This window comes from Somniosus microcephalus, chromosome 5 (genome assembly GCF_052327205.1).
Source record: "Somniosus microcephalus isolate GS21.2 chromosome 5, FLI_Smic_1.0, whole genome shotgun sequence".
NCBI lineage: Eukaryota > Metazoa > Chordata > Chondrichthyes > Squaliformes > Somniosidae > Somniosus > Somniosus microcephalus.
The window spans coordinates 157,463,713-157,477,561 of NC_140991.1; the positions used below are offsets into that span (position 1 = coordinate 157,463,713).

The 13,849-nt window shown below is 49.5% G+C and overlaps 1 protein-coding gene across 1 annotated transcript in view; it reads left to right on the forward strand.

Annotated features, from left to right (window-relative positions):
* Positions 1-3,715: 3,715 nt before the first annotated feature.
* scin (scinderin) overlaps positions 3,716-13,849 on the forward strand; it is a 242,577-nt gene continuing 232,443 nt past the window's right edge. Inside the window, exons 1-2 of the mRNA XM_085988386.1 lie at positions 3,716-4,024; positions 4,116-4,270. Coding sequence (XP_085844512.1) covers positions 3,832-4,024; positions 4,116-4,270 — 348 coding nt within the window. The 5' untranslated portion in view covers positions 3,716-3,831. The remainder of the gene's footprint in view (positions 4,025-4,115; positions 4,271-13,849) is intronic.

Here is a 13,849-nt window from a genome sequence, read left to right on the forward strand (position 1 = left end):
ATTACAGGAACGATGGGTGTAGCCCACTCGCTCCAGTCCACTTTGGACAGTACTCCTGAACGCTCCAACCCTTCCAGCTCTGCTTCAACAGCTGGTCTGATCGCATAAGGTGCTGGTCTGGCCTTCAGAAACTTTGGGCTTGCATTTTCCTCTATTTTAATCGTTGCTGTTATTCCTTTTAGTGTTCCTAGTCCCTCCTGGAACACTTCTTTTGCGTCAGTTAGCATTTTTGACAGTCGTCCAGGTGTGACGTCATCATCCTTTTTTGGCCTCAACCTTCAGTGCCTGTATGGAATGCCAATCTAATTTTATCTTCCGGATCCATTCACGTCCTAGCAGTGGTGGTCCTCCATTTGGCAATACATATATATCCATTTTAGGTATTTCCTGGCCTTTATATGTCACTTTCACCCTTATTTTTCCTTTGGGGTAGACCTTTTGCCCCATATACGTCTTCAAGACAATCTCTGTAGCTTTCAAGGGTATGTGTGAAAATAGCCGCTTGTAGTCTCTTTGATTTATGACTGTTAAAGCTGACCCTGTGTCCAATTCCATTTCCACTTGGACTCCGTCTATCTTGAGGGGAACCCAGATAGCCTGGTGATCCTCCATTTCGGTTACCTTATGTAGTTTCAGACAACCCAGCTCCTTGCTTCCGGAGTCTGTGTCACTTTTCTGTTCTTCTGACCCACTGTCCATCACCTGGTGTACCTTTTTGTACTTCTCCTGTGGAGATTTCTTACTGTTGGTTTTCTTCCCAGACCTGCAGACTCTTGCTATGTGTCCTGCTTTACCACACTGTCTGCACACTTGGTCCTTGAACCAACAATCTTTCTGGTCATGTGTTGTTCTGCCACAGCGATAGCACTTCCCTGTTGTCAGGGTTGGGGAGCCACGGGGCCGTATAAATACGAGGCCGTGCTCTCCAGGCAAAGGTAGGATCTGGACCCAAGTGCAGAAACCAGACAAGAGACAAATATACAGTACTTTGTTTGAACTTTACTAGATTTACACATAACCAGATTAACACAAGGGACACAGCAATATACATAAGAACTAGAGACAAGAGAACTAGAGACAAGTTACAAGACGGCTAGTCAAGATAGGAACTCAGGACAGCTTCCATGAGGAAGCCCACTTGTCTATACTGAGCTTGCAACAAGCTACCACAAGGGGCAACCAGCTTGCCAAGGCTAAACTCCAGACAAGCTACCCCAAGGGTAATCGGCTTATCAATGCAAAGCTCAAGACAAGATCCCAACGGCTCCCACATAGCAACACGCTAGTCCAAACAGCACCTTACCAAGACAAGCAGCTCAACAGAACAAGACTTAAATACATCTTAAATCCAGAGACAAGAACACAGACTTAGATACATAGCTCGAGAGAACTAGAACACAGATTTAGGTACATAGCTCAAGAGAACTAGAACACAGACTTAGATACATAACTCGAGAGAACTATGGCACAGACTTAGATACATAGCTCGAGAGAACTAGAACACAGACTTAGATACATAGCTCAAGAGAACTATGGCAGCCAGCTTGTGAAGGCAAGCTGCCATAGAGGAAAGGCTAGTCACACAGAGAACCTAGTCAAGACAAGGAACATTGTCAAGACTAACTCCCTGGTTCACCCTAGTGAGGACTGAGACTGAGTGAAACAACAACAGAACTTATATACCAAGAAAACCAGGTGCCAACCATAAACAGCTAACAGGCTGATTAAAAACTAACACAGGGTTAGGAACAATTAACACCAGAGAACGAGAAACAATTAACACAGGAGACTGACAAGTGAAGGTGCCATCTAGAGGTTACAAAAAGGAACTGACTGGCACCCTCACACCTGTTCCATAGGACATTTCATTTGTGCCATATTCTTGCGGTCTCCGTTGTATCTCTGCAGCGCCCCTTGCGGCTGCTTCGTGTGATACTGCCATACTGAAAGCTTTGTCCAGCGTAAGGTCCTTTTCTGATAGAAGCCGTTTCTGGGTTCCTTCACTTTGTAGCCCACACACAAACTTGTCCCTTAACGTCTGCTAGTCCCGCTCCAAACTGGCAGTGTTTCGATAGCTTGCGCAGTTCCGTTAGGTACTCAGCATTGCTTTCGTCTTTGTGTTGGTTCCTTTTATGGAACTTAAATCGTTCTGCTATCAGCAGCGGTGTGGGGTTTAAGTGGTCCTGTAGGATTTCTACTATGCTTTCAAAATTCTTGTTTACCGGCTTCTCTGGGGTTATTAGATTTCGCAGTAACCCATAAGTTTTTGCACCCATGGAATTTAACAGAACCAGTGCTTTATTAGCATCTGGCACTTCATTCGCCCTGCAGTACACCTCAATACGTTCCACATATGTCGCCCAATCTTCGACTTCATTGTCGAACGTAGAGATACTGGCACTCTTCGGCATCCTTGGGTGTGCATTAACTATCACCAATGGCGCCTCCCGTGCTTCCCCTTCTTCTCCGCTGGCACAAAATGGCGTCTCCCGTGCTTTCCTTCCTTCCCGCGCTCGCCCTTCTTCTCCGCTGCGGCTTCTAAAAATGGCGTCTCCCGCGCTCTTCCTCCTTCTCCGCGGCTCAATGGCATCTCCCGCGCTCTCCCTGCTTCTCCGCGGCTCAATGGCGCCTCCCGCGCTCTTCCTTGTCCGCGGCTCAATGGCATCTCCCTTTTCTCTGCCCCGCGGGCCCTGTTCAGCCCGTGAGCACTGGCTGTGTTCTGCGCGTTCTTCTTTTTATATTTTTCGACGCCGCTCAGTCTAGAACCCGTCTGTTTCTTACCCTCTCTCTCTCCAGTTTGTTTTATTTTCCTCGACGCTGCTCGGTGTTCAACCCCCGGCTGCGCCCTGCGCTCTTCACCCTCTGTCTTACCCCGTCGACGCTGCTCGGCTCTCTCTCTCCTGTCGGTCGGCTCCAGCCGCCGCTGCTCAGGAAGGGTCTGCGCTGGACCTGTCGTCGGTCTCTTACTGCTCGTTGTGGCTGGGGAACCAAGCCCGGCTCTCCACAGCCTCCCCTGTGAAGTTGGAACTCTGCCTGACTACTGGGCGGTTGCTCGTGGTCGACGCCCGTGTTCCTGGCCTCGACTGTTTTTTTTTCTGTTGCAGGTAGATTCGAATCGACACTCGTCGCCACTGTTGGATCCGTGGTTCAGTGGATCTGCTATTATTAAATAATCACACGGATGCTGTACATTAACAAATAACAGGTCTTTCCTGGAGGAGGGTAATCTCTAGACTGGGGGTACAGAGGCATGCGCAAAGCTTATATACCGGTGTGGTCACTGCCGGTACTACAGTATACAGGAGCTGTAAAAGTAGTTCTGACTTAAAGGCACATACACTACAAGTACAGAAACAGACCATTCTGCCCAACTGGTATGTGTCCATGTTTATGTTTCACATGAGCCTCCTCCCATTCTATTTCATCTCACCCTGTCTGCATAAATCAAAAGAAGCACCCTATCTGCATATCCTTCTCGGATCTGAATAAACCCACACAATCCAGAAAAAGCTGTTTCCGAAGAGTTTGCCAAATCATACTTCAGTCTCGGCAAGTCACACTGAGTGTCTTAATTTCAAGAGACTCGTAGATACGAACCGTGAGCATATTGGCCAATCGTTTCCAGTAGAAATCCATTGCTTATTAGGTCATTTGCAGCCTGACTACTCAACAGCTCAGTTCCCTATTTTACAGGCTGACACTGACATCACTCTTGCTCTCACACGCCCCCCTCACTCCCTTAAAGCCCAGACTTTGCTCAGCGCTACACCAAAGTTTTGCAAGAGTTCGATCGTTGCCGGCTTCTTACTCGGCAGAATCGGAGAGCGAAGGATGGTGGTGTACCACAAAGAGTTTGCAAATGCTGGGAAAAAGTCAGGGACCCAGGTCTGGAGAGTGGAACGTTTGGAGCTGGTGCCAGTTCCACCAAGTTTATATGGCAATTTCTATATAGGAGACGCTTACCTGGTGATGCAAACCATAGTGATTAAGAACAACTTCTCTTACAATCTACATTTTTGGTTAGGTGAGGCTGAGTTAAGCTGTATATATATTGATTTTATATTTTGTAATAAGACACGGCGGTAATGATTTTAAGCTGGTGTATTTTCCTTCAGGCAAAGAGTGCACTCAGGATGAAAGCAGCGCCGCTGCGATTTTTACCGTGCAGATGGATGACTATCTGGAAGGGAAACCGGTTCAGTACCGAGAGCTGCAAGACTACGAATCCAATACTTTTGTTGGCTATTTCAAGGGAGGACTTAAATACAAGGTAGATATCGCAGTGCTTCCAAATTATCAGCAGGCTTCTTCCTGTGTACTGGGCATCAGTACTTTCATTTGTTTTATTAAATTGTTCGTTTTTCACTATTGGAATTCACTTGCTGGTAGTTTCCATTGTGTTTTAGATTGATAGATATAGGCCTAGAAATTCAGTTGGGCGCTGCAAGCTTTGCGCCCAGTTGGCGCCTAAAGAGGGTTTCTGCGCCAGTATAAGCGGTTGCGCTGATATTCAGCGCTGCGGTAATGGCGGCGGTAGCCGGTAGCACTGCGCCGACACCGATGACGTCATCGGTGTGCGCAGTGCCCCGGTACCGCCCCGCTTCCGGCCCAAACCCCATATTTAGTTGCGGCCGCCTCTTCTGCAGCGGCCGCAAACAACGTTCCTGAAACGGGGCCGTACTGCTGCGCTACTGGGGCGCTTTAAGGTGGAGGTGCGGCCGGCCGCTTTTTCGGCGGCCGCCTGCCCGCACCTCCCTCCCCGGCCTCCTCCACCACCCCCCCGCGGCATTGGTGGCTGATTCCCGCGAGCCCGGCACTTCTCCGTGGTGCCGGCCTCATTTGCCGGCAGAATCCAGCGGCGATCTCACGGCTGCAGGCAGCTCCTCCTTAAGAGAAGGAGGAGGCCTGCAGTACCCCAGCCTGCCGCACCGCATCGGGTGGCGCAGCGGCAGCTGGAGCGCTGAAATTCACTTTCAGCGCCCCAAGCGGAGGCGGGCACACCCTGGAACAGCCCCCGGTTCCGAATTGGGGCGCTAAAAGTGAATTTCTGGCGGTCGCAACGGGCTCCGCGCGCAGCGCTAACTTTTGGGCGTTAGCCTGCTGGCGGGCCTTAACTGAATTTCTAGGCCATAATGTTCAGTGCCTTTAGTTAACTTTTTACTATTTTAGTATCTCAGTCTTATAGTAGTCAGTTTCTTTGAATTTTATAGGTCAGTGTCTCAGTGTCTTAGTTTATTTTAGATTTTTAGAGTTCAATGCTTTAGGGGGTGGAATTGGATGCCCTGGCGCCTCCCATTAGGGCAAATGGCTTTGTGACCAGGCGCGGTGCTGACATCGACTCCCGCCATATTCAGCTGGAGTTTTGCGGCGGCGCTAGTGTTGCACCCTGATCTCCTTCACCAGGAGATTGTGATGTCATCGCCGTGCGCATCGCCCCGGTAGCGTCCCAGACGTGTATCGGCGACCGGCCGCTTCAGGGAGCATGATTAAAGGCGAGGTGGCAGAGGTTAAAAAACAAGCTTACCTTTCTTGTTCCAGTTTTTTTTTGCGTGTTTCTGCCCACGATCGATCAGCCCGGCACTCTGCTTGAGTGCTGGGCTGATCGCACGGGATCGCAGCTGCCTTGGTGGTCCAGGTAGGTAATTTTTCTATTGCAGAGTCTGCAGCGATGGCCCTTCCCTTTAAGGGAGGGAAGGAGCCTTTGAATGTGGCAGCACTGCACGGCCCAGTGTGGAGCGCTGCTGAAGTCTCCGCCCCGCCTGCTGCCAATTGCGCTCCAAGAAGGAAGTGGAGCGCTTGATTTAGCACTCCACTTCCTTGGAGCACAAATGACGAATTTTTCAAAAGTTTGAAATAGTTAGTGCCTGGTGTTAACTTTTCAAACTTTTAAAAATTAGTGGCCCAAATGGGGCGATAGTGAATTTCTCCCCCTAAATGTTTTAGTGGGCAGGGTCTCAGTGATTAAAGGTCAGTGGATTGACTACCATGGCATGCAATTTTTCCCTATTTTTTTTCAGGGTGCGTGGTCCCTTTTAATGGGCTGCACAGCCCATTCAAAGTTTTGCGCATGCGCGAAATTTCTCATATGAAAAGTCGGTCCCGGGCTGCGCAGGACCAGCAGGCGGCTTAGAGGGAACGTCGATGGGAGGTCAGCTGCATCCTGTTGCATATGCATCTTGATCTACGTGGGAACTCCAGGACACTTCACGCGTCCTGGATAACCATGCGTGCAGGAAGTGCTGCCAGTTGCTCGAACTCATGCTCTGAGTTTTGGGATGTGCTCACAGAAGGTGCAGGAGGTGAGGGAATGGGTGTCCACCAGACAGGGTAGGGAGAAGACACAGGTAGTGCAGGAATCACCCGAGCCAGTGGCACTCACTAACCGATTTTCAGTTTTGAATACTGGGGAGGGTGACAACTCCTTGGAGGAACGCAGTAAGAATCAAACTCCCAGCACCATTGGAGATTTGACTGCACACAGGGGAAAACAAAAGAGTAGAAATACAGTAGTTACAGGGAATTCGATAGTTTAGGGGCATAGATAGACAAGATAATAATTGATAGAGAAGACATACTAAAAAGATTAACATTACTGAATGTTGGTAAGTCAACTGGTCCAGTTGGAATGCAAGAAACAAAAGTAGAAATAGCAAAAGCATTGGCCACAATCTTTCAATCTCATTGGACACAGGAGTAGTGCTGGAGGGTTGCTTATGCTATATTACTGTTCAAGAAAGGGGAGAGGAATTAACCAGCAAACTATAGGCCAGTCAGCTTAACATTGGTGGTGGGGAAGTTATTGGAAACCATTATCAGGGACAAAATAAACTTTCATTTAGAAAGGGTTAATCAAGGAGAGCCAGCATGGATTTGTTAAAGGTAAATTGTGCCTGACTAACTTGATAGAATTCTTTGATGAGCTAATGGAGAAGGTTGATCAAGGTAGTGGAGCAGATGTATATATGGACTTTCAGAAGGCATTCGACAAAGTGCCACGCAGGAGGCTTGTTAAGAAGATGGAATTAAGGGGAAAGTGGCGGTATGGATATAAAATTGGCTCAGTGACAGGAAGCAAAGGGTGGTGGTGGATGGATGTTTTTCAGACAGGGAGACAGTTTGCAGTGGTGTTCCCCAAGGGTCAGTTTTGGGTCCATTACTCTTTTCAATTTTTATAAACGACCTAGACTCAGGCATAGGGAGCAACATTATAAAGTTTGCAGATGATACGAAACTTGGCAAAGTAGTAGATCATGATGAGAATAGTTATAGGCTTCAGGATGACATAGATAGGATGGTGAAATGGGCAGAAGCATGGCAGATGGAATTCAATGCGGAGAAGTGTGAAGTGATGCACTTTGGGAGGACTAATATGGAAACACAGTATACTGTAAATGGCACGATTTAAAAAAGTGTAGATGAGCAGAGAGACCTTGCTGTATATATACACAAATCCTTAAAGGTGGCAGGGCAGGTTGGTAAGGTGGTTAAAAAGCATACGGGTTACTTGGGTTTATAAATAGAGGAATAGAATATAAAAACAAAGAGATCATGCTCAATCTTTATAAATCTCTGGTTAGGCCTCAACTGGAGTATTGTGGACAATTCTGGGCACCACACTTCAGGAATAATGTAAAGGCCTTAGAAAGGGTGCAGAGGAGGTTTACCAGGATGTTACCAGGGATGAGGGACTTCCATTATGAGGAGAGGTTGGAAAAGTTAGGACTGTTCTCCTTGCAACGGAGAAGGTTAAGAGGTGACCTAATAAAGATTTTCAAGATGATGAAAGGTTTTGATGGAATAAATAAGGAAAACATATTCCCTCTGGCGAGTGAGGAAATAACTGGAGATCATAGATTCAAAATCATTGGAAAAAGATCTAGAGGGAAGATGAGGAGAATTTTTTTTACAGAGAGTTGTCGGGATCTGGAACGTTCTACTTGAAAAGGTGGTGGAAGCTGATTCCATAAATAATTTTAATAGGGAGTTGGACAGGTTCTTGAGGATGTGGAAGTTACAGGGTCACAGACAAAAATTGGGGTTATGGGACTGAGCATGACTGCTCGCTCAAAGAGCAGGCATAGGCATGATCGGCCAAATGGCCTCCTTCTGTGCTGTAAGATTCTATGATTCTATTATTTGTTTTGTAATTCATTGCTGCTCTCCAAATTAATCCACTGGTGCCAATACTTACATGGACTGATTAATAGTTATTTATTGCATGCTATAAAATCGCTTCCTCAAACATATGAATGAGTGAAAAACAAGTTAATTACCTACAGTATTAGATAATACATAATTAAGCCATAAAGTTGGCACAACTGGATAAAGTAGTTCTTATGTTCTTATGTTCTAAGTACTCATTCCTAATTCCTCCCTCCCCCCACTCTAATTTTCTTTCCCATGCGTGGTCATTCTTCATGTGTGAGCCAGGACAGTTAGTGTTGACTGGCTATTTGGAGGGGCCATCACAGCCAACCAGATCCTGTCTTCACCTAATATCCACATCCCTGTGCACTGTTGGATTTTTGTTTTAACTCTCTCTACTCTTTAGGGTAATCAGTGGTAAGAACAACCAAGGCTTTCAACTTTTCTAAGCAATTGGTTTTCTTAATATTAAAATACAACAATTTTTACAGCTGGAGATTCATACAACCCTTATTAGAAGTACAACTCAAAACTCAGAATTGGTCAATTCTTCTGCTTTGGGAGACTGAGAGGTTAATAATCCATCGACATCCTGTGTGGTGTTCTTCTGGACTGTCTCTGGTCGGTCTCATGGAATGTCTCCTTGACCTTACTGTGGTAAACCACTGTTAACCTGTACATGCCTGTGTGGTAAACCACTGTTAACCCTGTACAAGTCCAGGCATGTCTCAGCCCCTGGCTCCACCCCTAAGCCTGGGTATAAAGGTGACTCACCACCCTTCCCCCGGGAGCTCTTAGGATGGATTCACTAGCAGAGGCATGCTCTAGTTCTTAGTCAATAAAAGCCTACTTCATATAAGTCCATTTCGTAGTCTTTGGTATTGTTGATAGCGCATCAGTTTTATTGACTAATTTTCAACATGGAGCAAATCTTGAAGCCAGAACGTTTAGACCTGGATCCTCAAGCAGCAGATGCAGCCAATAACTTTGAACACTGGCTGAGCTGTTTCGAAGCCTTCCTGGAGGCCTCCAGCACTACTGTCACTACAGATGACGCGAAACGGCTTGTCTTGAACTCATGGGTGAGCCACCGAGTCTACTCGATCATCCGAGATGCCACTACTTACGCGGCCGCCATCGCGACGCTAAAGGAACAATACGTGAGGCCTGTTAACGAGGTCTACGCCAGACACCTCCTGGCTACCCGAAAACAGCGCCCCGGGGAATCGGGCGCTGAATATTTACTGGCACTGAGAGTCCTCGGCCGGGACTGTAATTGCAAAGCGGTGATGGCCAAGGAATGCACGGAAGACCTGATCCGAGACGCCTACGTAGCCAGCATCAGGTCCAACTATACTCGGCAGAGGCTGCTGGAACAGAGGGGGCTCGACCTGCAGAAGACGGTGGCCCTCACTAACTCGTTAGACGTGGCCCCCTCCAGAACATGGACGCCTACCCCCCTGACCGGATGGCCACGTGGATGTCATGGGAGCAGCCATCTTGGGACCCGGTAAGGCCACAAGCCGCCAGCAGCCCAACTACAGCTGCAATGACCAGAGGCCAGAAATGCTACTTCTGCAGCCAGGCCAAGCACCCCAGACAGCAATGCCCAGCAAAGGACGCGACCTGCTCCAAATGCGGCAAGAAAGGCCACTACGCGAGAGTGTGCAAGGCGAAATCGACCCCCAATTCCAGCAGCGCCGCGTGTGAACCGTACAGGCCGCCATTTTGGACCCCACCAACCACGTGTGAGCCGTGCGGGCCGCCATTTTGGACACCACCAGCCAAGGGGGAGCCGCCATCTTGGACACCATCTCGGGACCAGGCCCTCGGCGCGGGCGAATACTACAGCGACCCATCGACCTCGACGATGGCCTCCATCACCCTGGACCAATCTAGGCCCCATCAACTAGCCAGGTCCATGATGAACGTAAAGGTAAATGGCCATGCCACAAATTGCCTTTTTGACTGCGGAAGCACGGAGAGCTTCATCCACCCCAACACGGTGCGACGCTACTCCCTATCGGTTATGCGCACACGCCACCAGGTCTTTATGGCCTCAAAGTCCCATACGGCGGACGTCGGCGGCTACTGTGTAGCGACTCTGACAGTGAACGGCGTGGAGTACAGAGAGTTTAAATTCCTCGTCCTGCCACAGCTCTGTGCTCCCGTGCTGCTAGGATTAGACTTCCAGTGCCATCTGGAGAGCGTCACGATGGCATATGGCGGGCCCCTGCCCCCACTTACAGTCTGCAGCCAGCAGAATTTAAACACGGCGCCGTGCAAAGTATGCAGCCTGTCCACCCTGAAGGTCAAACCCCCCCCGTTGTTCGCTAACCTCGCCAAAGACTGCAAGCCAATTGCTACTAAAAGCAGGTGGTACAGTGCCGGGGATAGGAGCTTTATTAAATCAGAAGTACAAAGACTCCTGAGGGAAGGGATTATCGAGGGCAGCACCAGCCCATGGCGAGCCCAAGTGGTAGTAGTAAAGACCGGCGAAAAACAGCGCCTGGTTATTGATTACAGCCAGACGATCAATCGATACACGCAATTAGACGCATACCCGCTTCCCCGCATATCTGACAGGGTCAACCAGATAGCACAATACCGGGTATTCTCGACGATTGATCTGAAGTCGGCATACCACCAGCTCCCCATCAGGCCTGAGGACCGCCAGTACACGGCCTTCGAGGCAGACGGTCGCCTCTACCACTTCCTCCGAGTCCCCTTCGGCGTCACCAACGGGGTCTCGGTCTTCCAAAGGGAGATGGACCGGATGGTTGACCAGAACGCGCTGCAGGCCACCTTCCCCTATCTAGACAACGTCACCATCTGTGGCCATGACCGGCAGGACCACGACGCCAACCTAGAAAAATTCTTCCGTACGGCCCAACGGCTGAATCTGACATACAACAGAGAAAAATGTATGTTCCGCACCGCGCGCCTCGCTATTCTTGGCTGCGTGGTGGAAAACGGAGTCATCGGCCCCGACCCCGACCGAATGCGCCCCCTCCTGGAACTAACCCCCCCCCCCACTGCCTAAAAGCCCTGAAGAGATGCCTAGGGTTCTTCTCTTACTACGCCCAGTGGGTGCCCAACTATGCGGACAAAGCCCGGCCCCTCATCAAGTCAACCTCCTTCCCCCTGACGGCAGAGGCCCGTGCGGCCTTTACCCTCATAAAAGAGGACATTGCGAAGGCCACAATGCACGCAGTGGATGAGTCCATCCCTTTCCAAGTGGAGAGCGATGCATCCGACTTCGCCCTAGCCACAACCCTTAACCAGGCGGGGAGACCTATGGCCTTCTTTTCACGGACCCTCCAGGGCCCCGAAATTCGACACTCCTCAGTCGAGAAGGAGGCCCAGGCGATACTGGAGGCATTACCTGGCCGGTAAATGTTTCACCCTGCTCACTGACCAATGGTCAGTAGCATTTATGTTTAACAACAGACAAAGGGGGAAAATCAAAAATGATAAGATATTGCGGTGGAGGATCGAGTTATCCACCTACAACTTCGATATCTTATACCGGCCCGGGAAACTTAATGAGCCCTCAGACGCTCTATCCCGTGGGACATGTGCCAACGCACAAGTCGATAGGCTACGGACCCTCCACAATGATCTCTGCCACCCGGGGGTCACCAGGTTCTTCCACTTTATTAAAGCTCGCAACCTGCCTTACTCCATCGAGGAGGTCAGGACCATGACCAGGAACTGCCAGGTCTGCGCCGAATGCAAACCGCATTTTTATAGGCCAGACAGGGCACACCTGATTAAAGCCACCCGCCCCTTCGAACGTCTCAGCGTCGATTTCAAGGGGCCCCTTCCCTCCTCTGACCGCAACACGTACTTCCTCAATATTATTGACGAGTACTCCCGTTTCCCCTTCGCCATCCCCTGCCCGGACATGACCAGCGCCACAGTCATCAGGTGCGTCCACAACCTGTTCGCCATATTTGGCTTCCCCAATTACATCCACAGCGACAGGGGCTCGTCGTTCATGAGCGACGAGCTGCACCAGTACCTGCTCGAGAAGGGCATAGCCACGAGCAGGACTACCAGCTACAACCCCCGGGGTAACGGACAGGTAGAGAGGGAGAACGCAACGGTGTGGAAGACCGCCATGCTCGCCCTAAAATCCAAGGGCCTCCCAATCTCCCGCTGGCAAGATGTCCTCCCCGATGCGCTCCACTCCATATGATCACTGCTCTGTACTGCCACAAACGCCACCCCTCACGAGAAGATGTTCGTCTTCCCCAGGAAATCCACCTCGGGGACATCACTACCGCCATGGCTGACGTCTCCGGGACCCCTCATAGAGTCATAGAGTCATAGAGTCATAGAGTAATACAGCACGGATAGAGGCCCTTCGGCCCATCGTGTCCGCGCCGGCCATCAAGCCCTGTCTAATCTAATCCCATATTCCAGCATTTGGCCCGTAGCCTTGTATGCTATGGCATTTCAAGTGCACATCCAAATGCTTCTTAAATGTTGTGAGGGTTTCTGCCTCCACAACCCTTTCAGGCAGTGAGTTCCAGACTCCAACCACCCTCTGGGTGAAAAAGTTCTTTCTCAAATCCCCTCTAAACCTCCCGCCCTTTACCTTGAATCTATGCCCCCTAGTTATTGACCCCTCTACTAAGGGAAAAAGCTCCTCAGCATCCATCCTATCTATGCCCCTCATAATTTTGTACACCTCAATCATGTCCCCCCTCAGCCTCCTCAGCTCCAAGGAAAACAAACCCAACCTGCCCAGTCTCTCTTCATAGCTGAAGCGCTCCAGCCCTGGTAACATCCTGGTGAACCTCCTCTGCACCCTCTCTAATGCGATCACATCCTTCCTGTAGTGTGGCGACCAGAACTGCACACAATATTCCAGCTGTGGCCTAACCAGTGTTTTATACAGCTCCATCATAACCTCCTTGCTCTTATATTCAATGCCTCGGCTAATGAAGGCAAGTATCCCATATGCCTTTTTTACCACCTTATCCACCTGTTCCGCCGCCTTCAGGGATCTGTGTACTTGCACACCCAGATCCCTCTGACCCTCCGTCTTGCCTAGGGTCTTTCCATTCATTGTGTATTCCTTTGCCTTGTTAGTCCCCCCAAAGTGCATCACCTCGCACTTTTCCGGGTTAAATTCCATTTGCCACTGTTCCGCCCATCTGACCAACCCATCTATATCGTCCTGCAGACTGAGGCTACCCTCCTCGCTATTCACCACCCTGCCAATTTTTGTATCATCCGCGAACTTACTGATCATACCCTTTACATTCATATCCAAGTCATTAATGTAGACCACAAACAGCAAGGGACCCAGCACCGATCCCTGTGGTACCCCACTGGCCACAGGCTTCCAGTCACAAAAACAACCTTCGACCATCACCCTCTGCCTTCTGCCACTAAGCCAGTTTTGTATCCAATGTGCCAAGGCACCCTGGATTCCATGGGCTCTTACCTTCTTGACCAGTCTCCTGTGCGGGACTTTATCGAAGGCCTTACTGAAATCCATGTATACCACATCCACTGCGTTACCCTCATCCACACACCTAGTCACCCCCTCAAAAAATTCAATCAAATTAGTCAGACATGATCTTCCCTTGACAAAGCCATGTTGACTATCCCTGATTAATCCTTGCCTCTCCAAGTGGAGACAAATTTTGTCCCTCAGGATTTTTTCCAATAATTTTCCTACCACTGATGT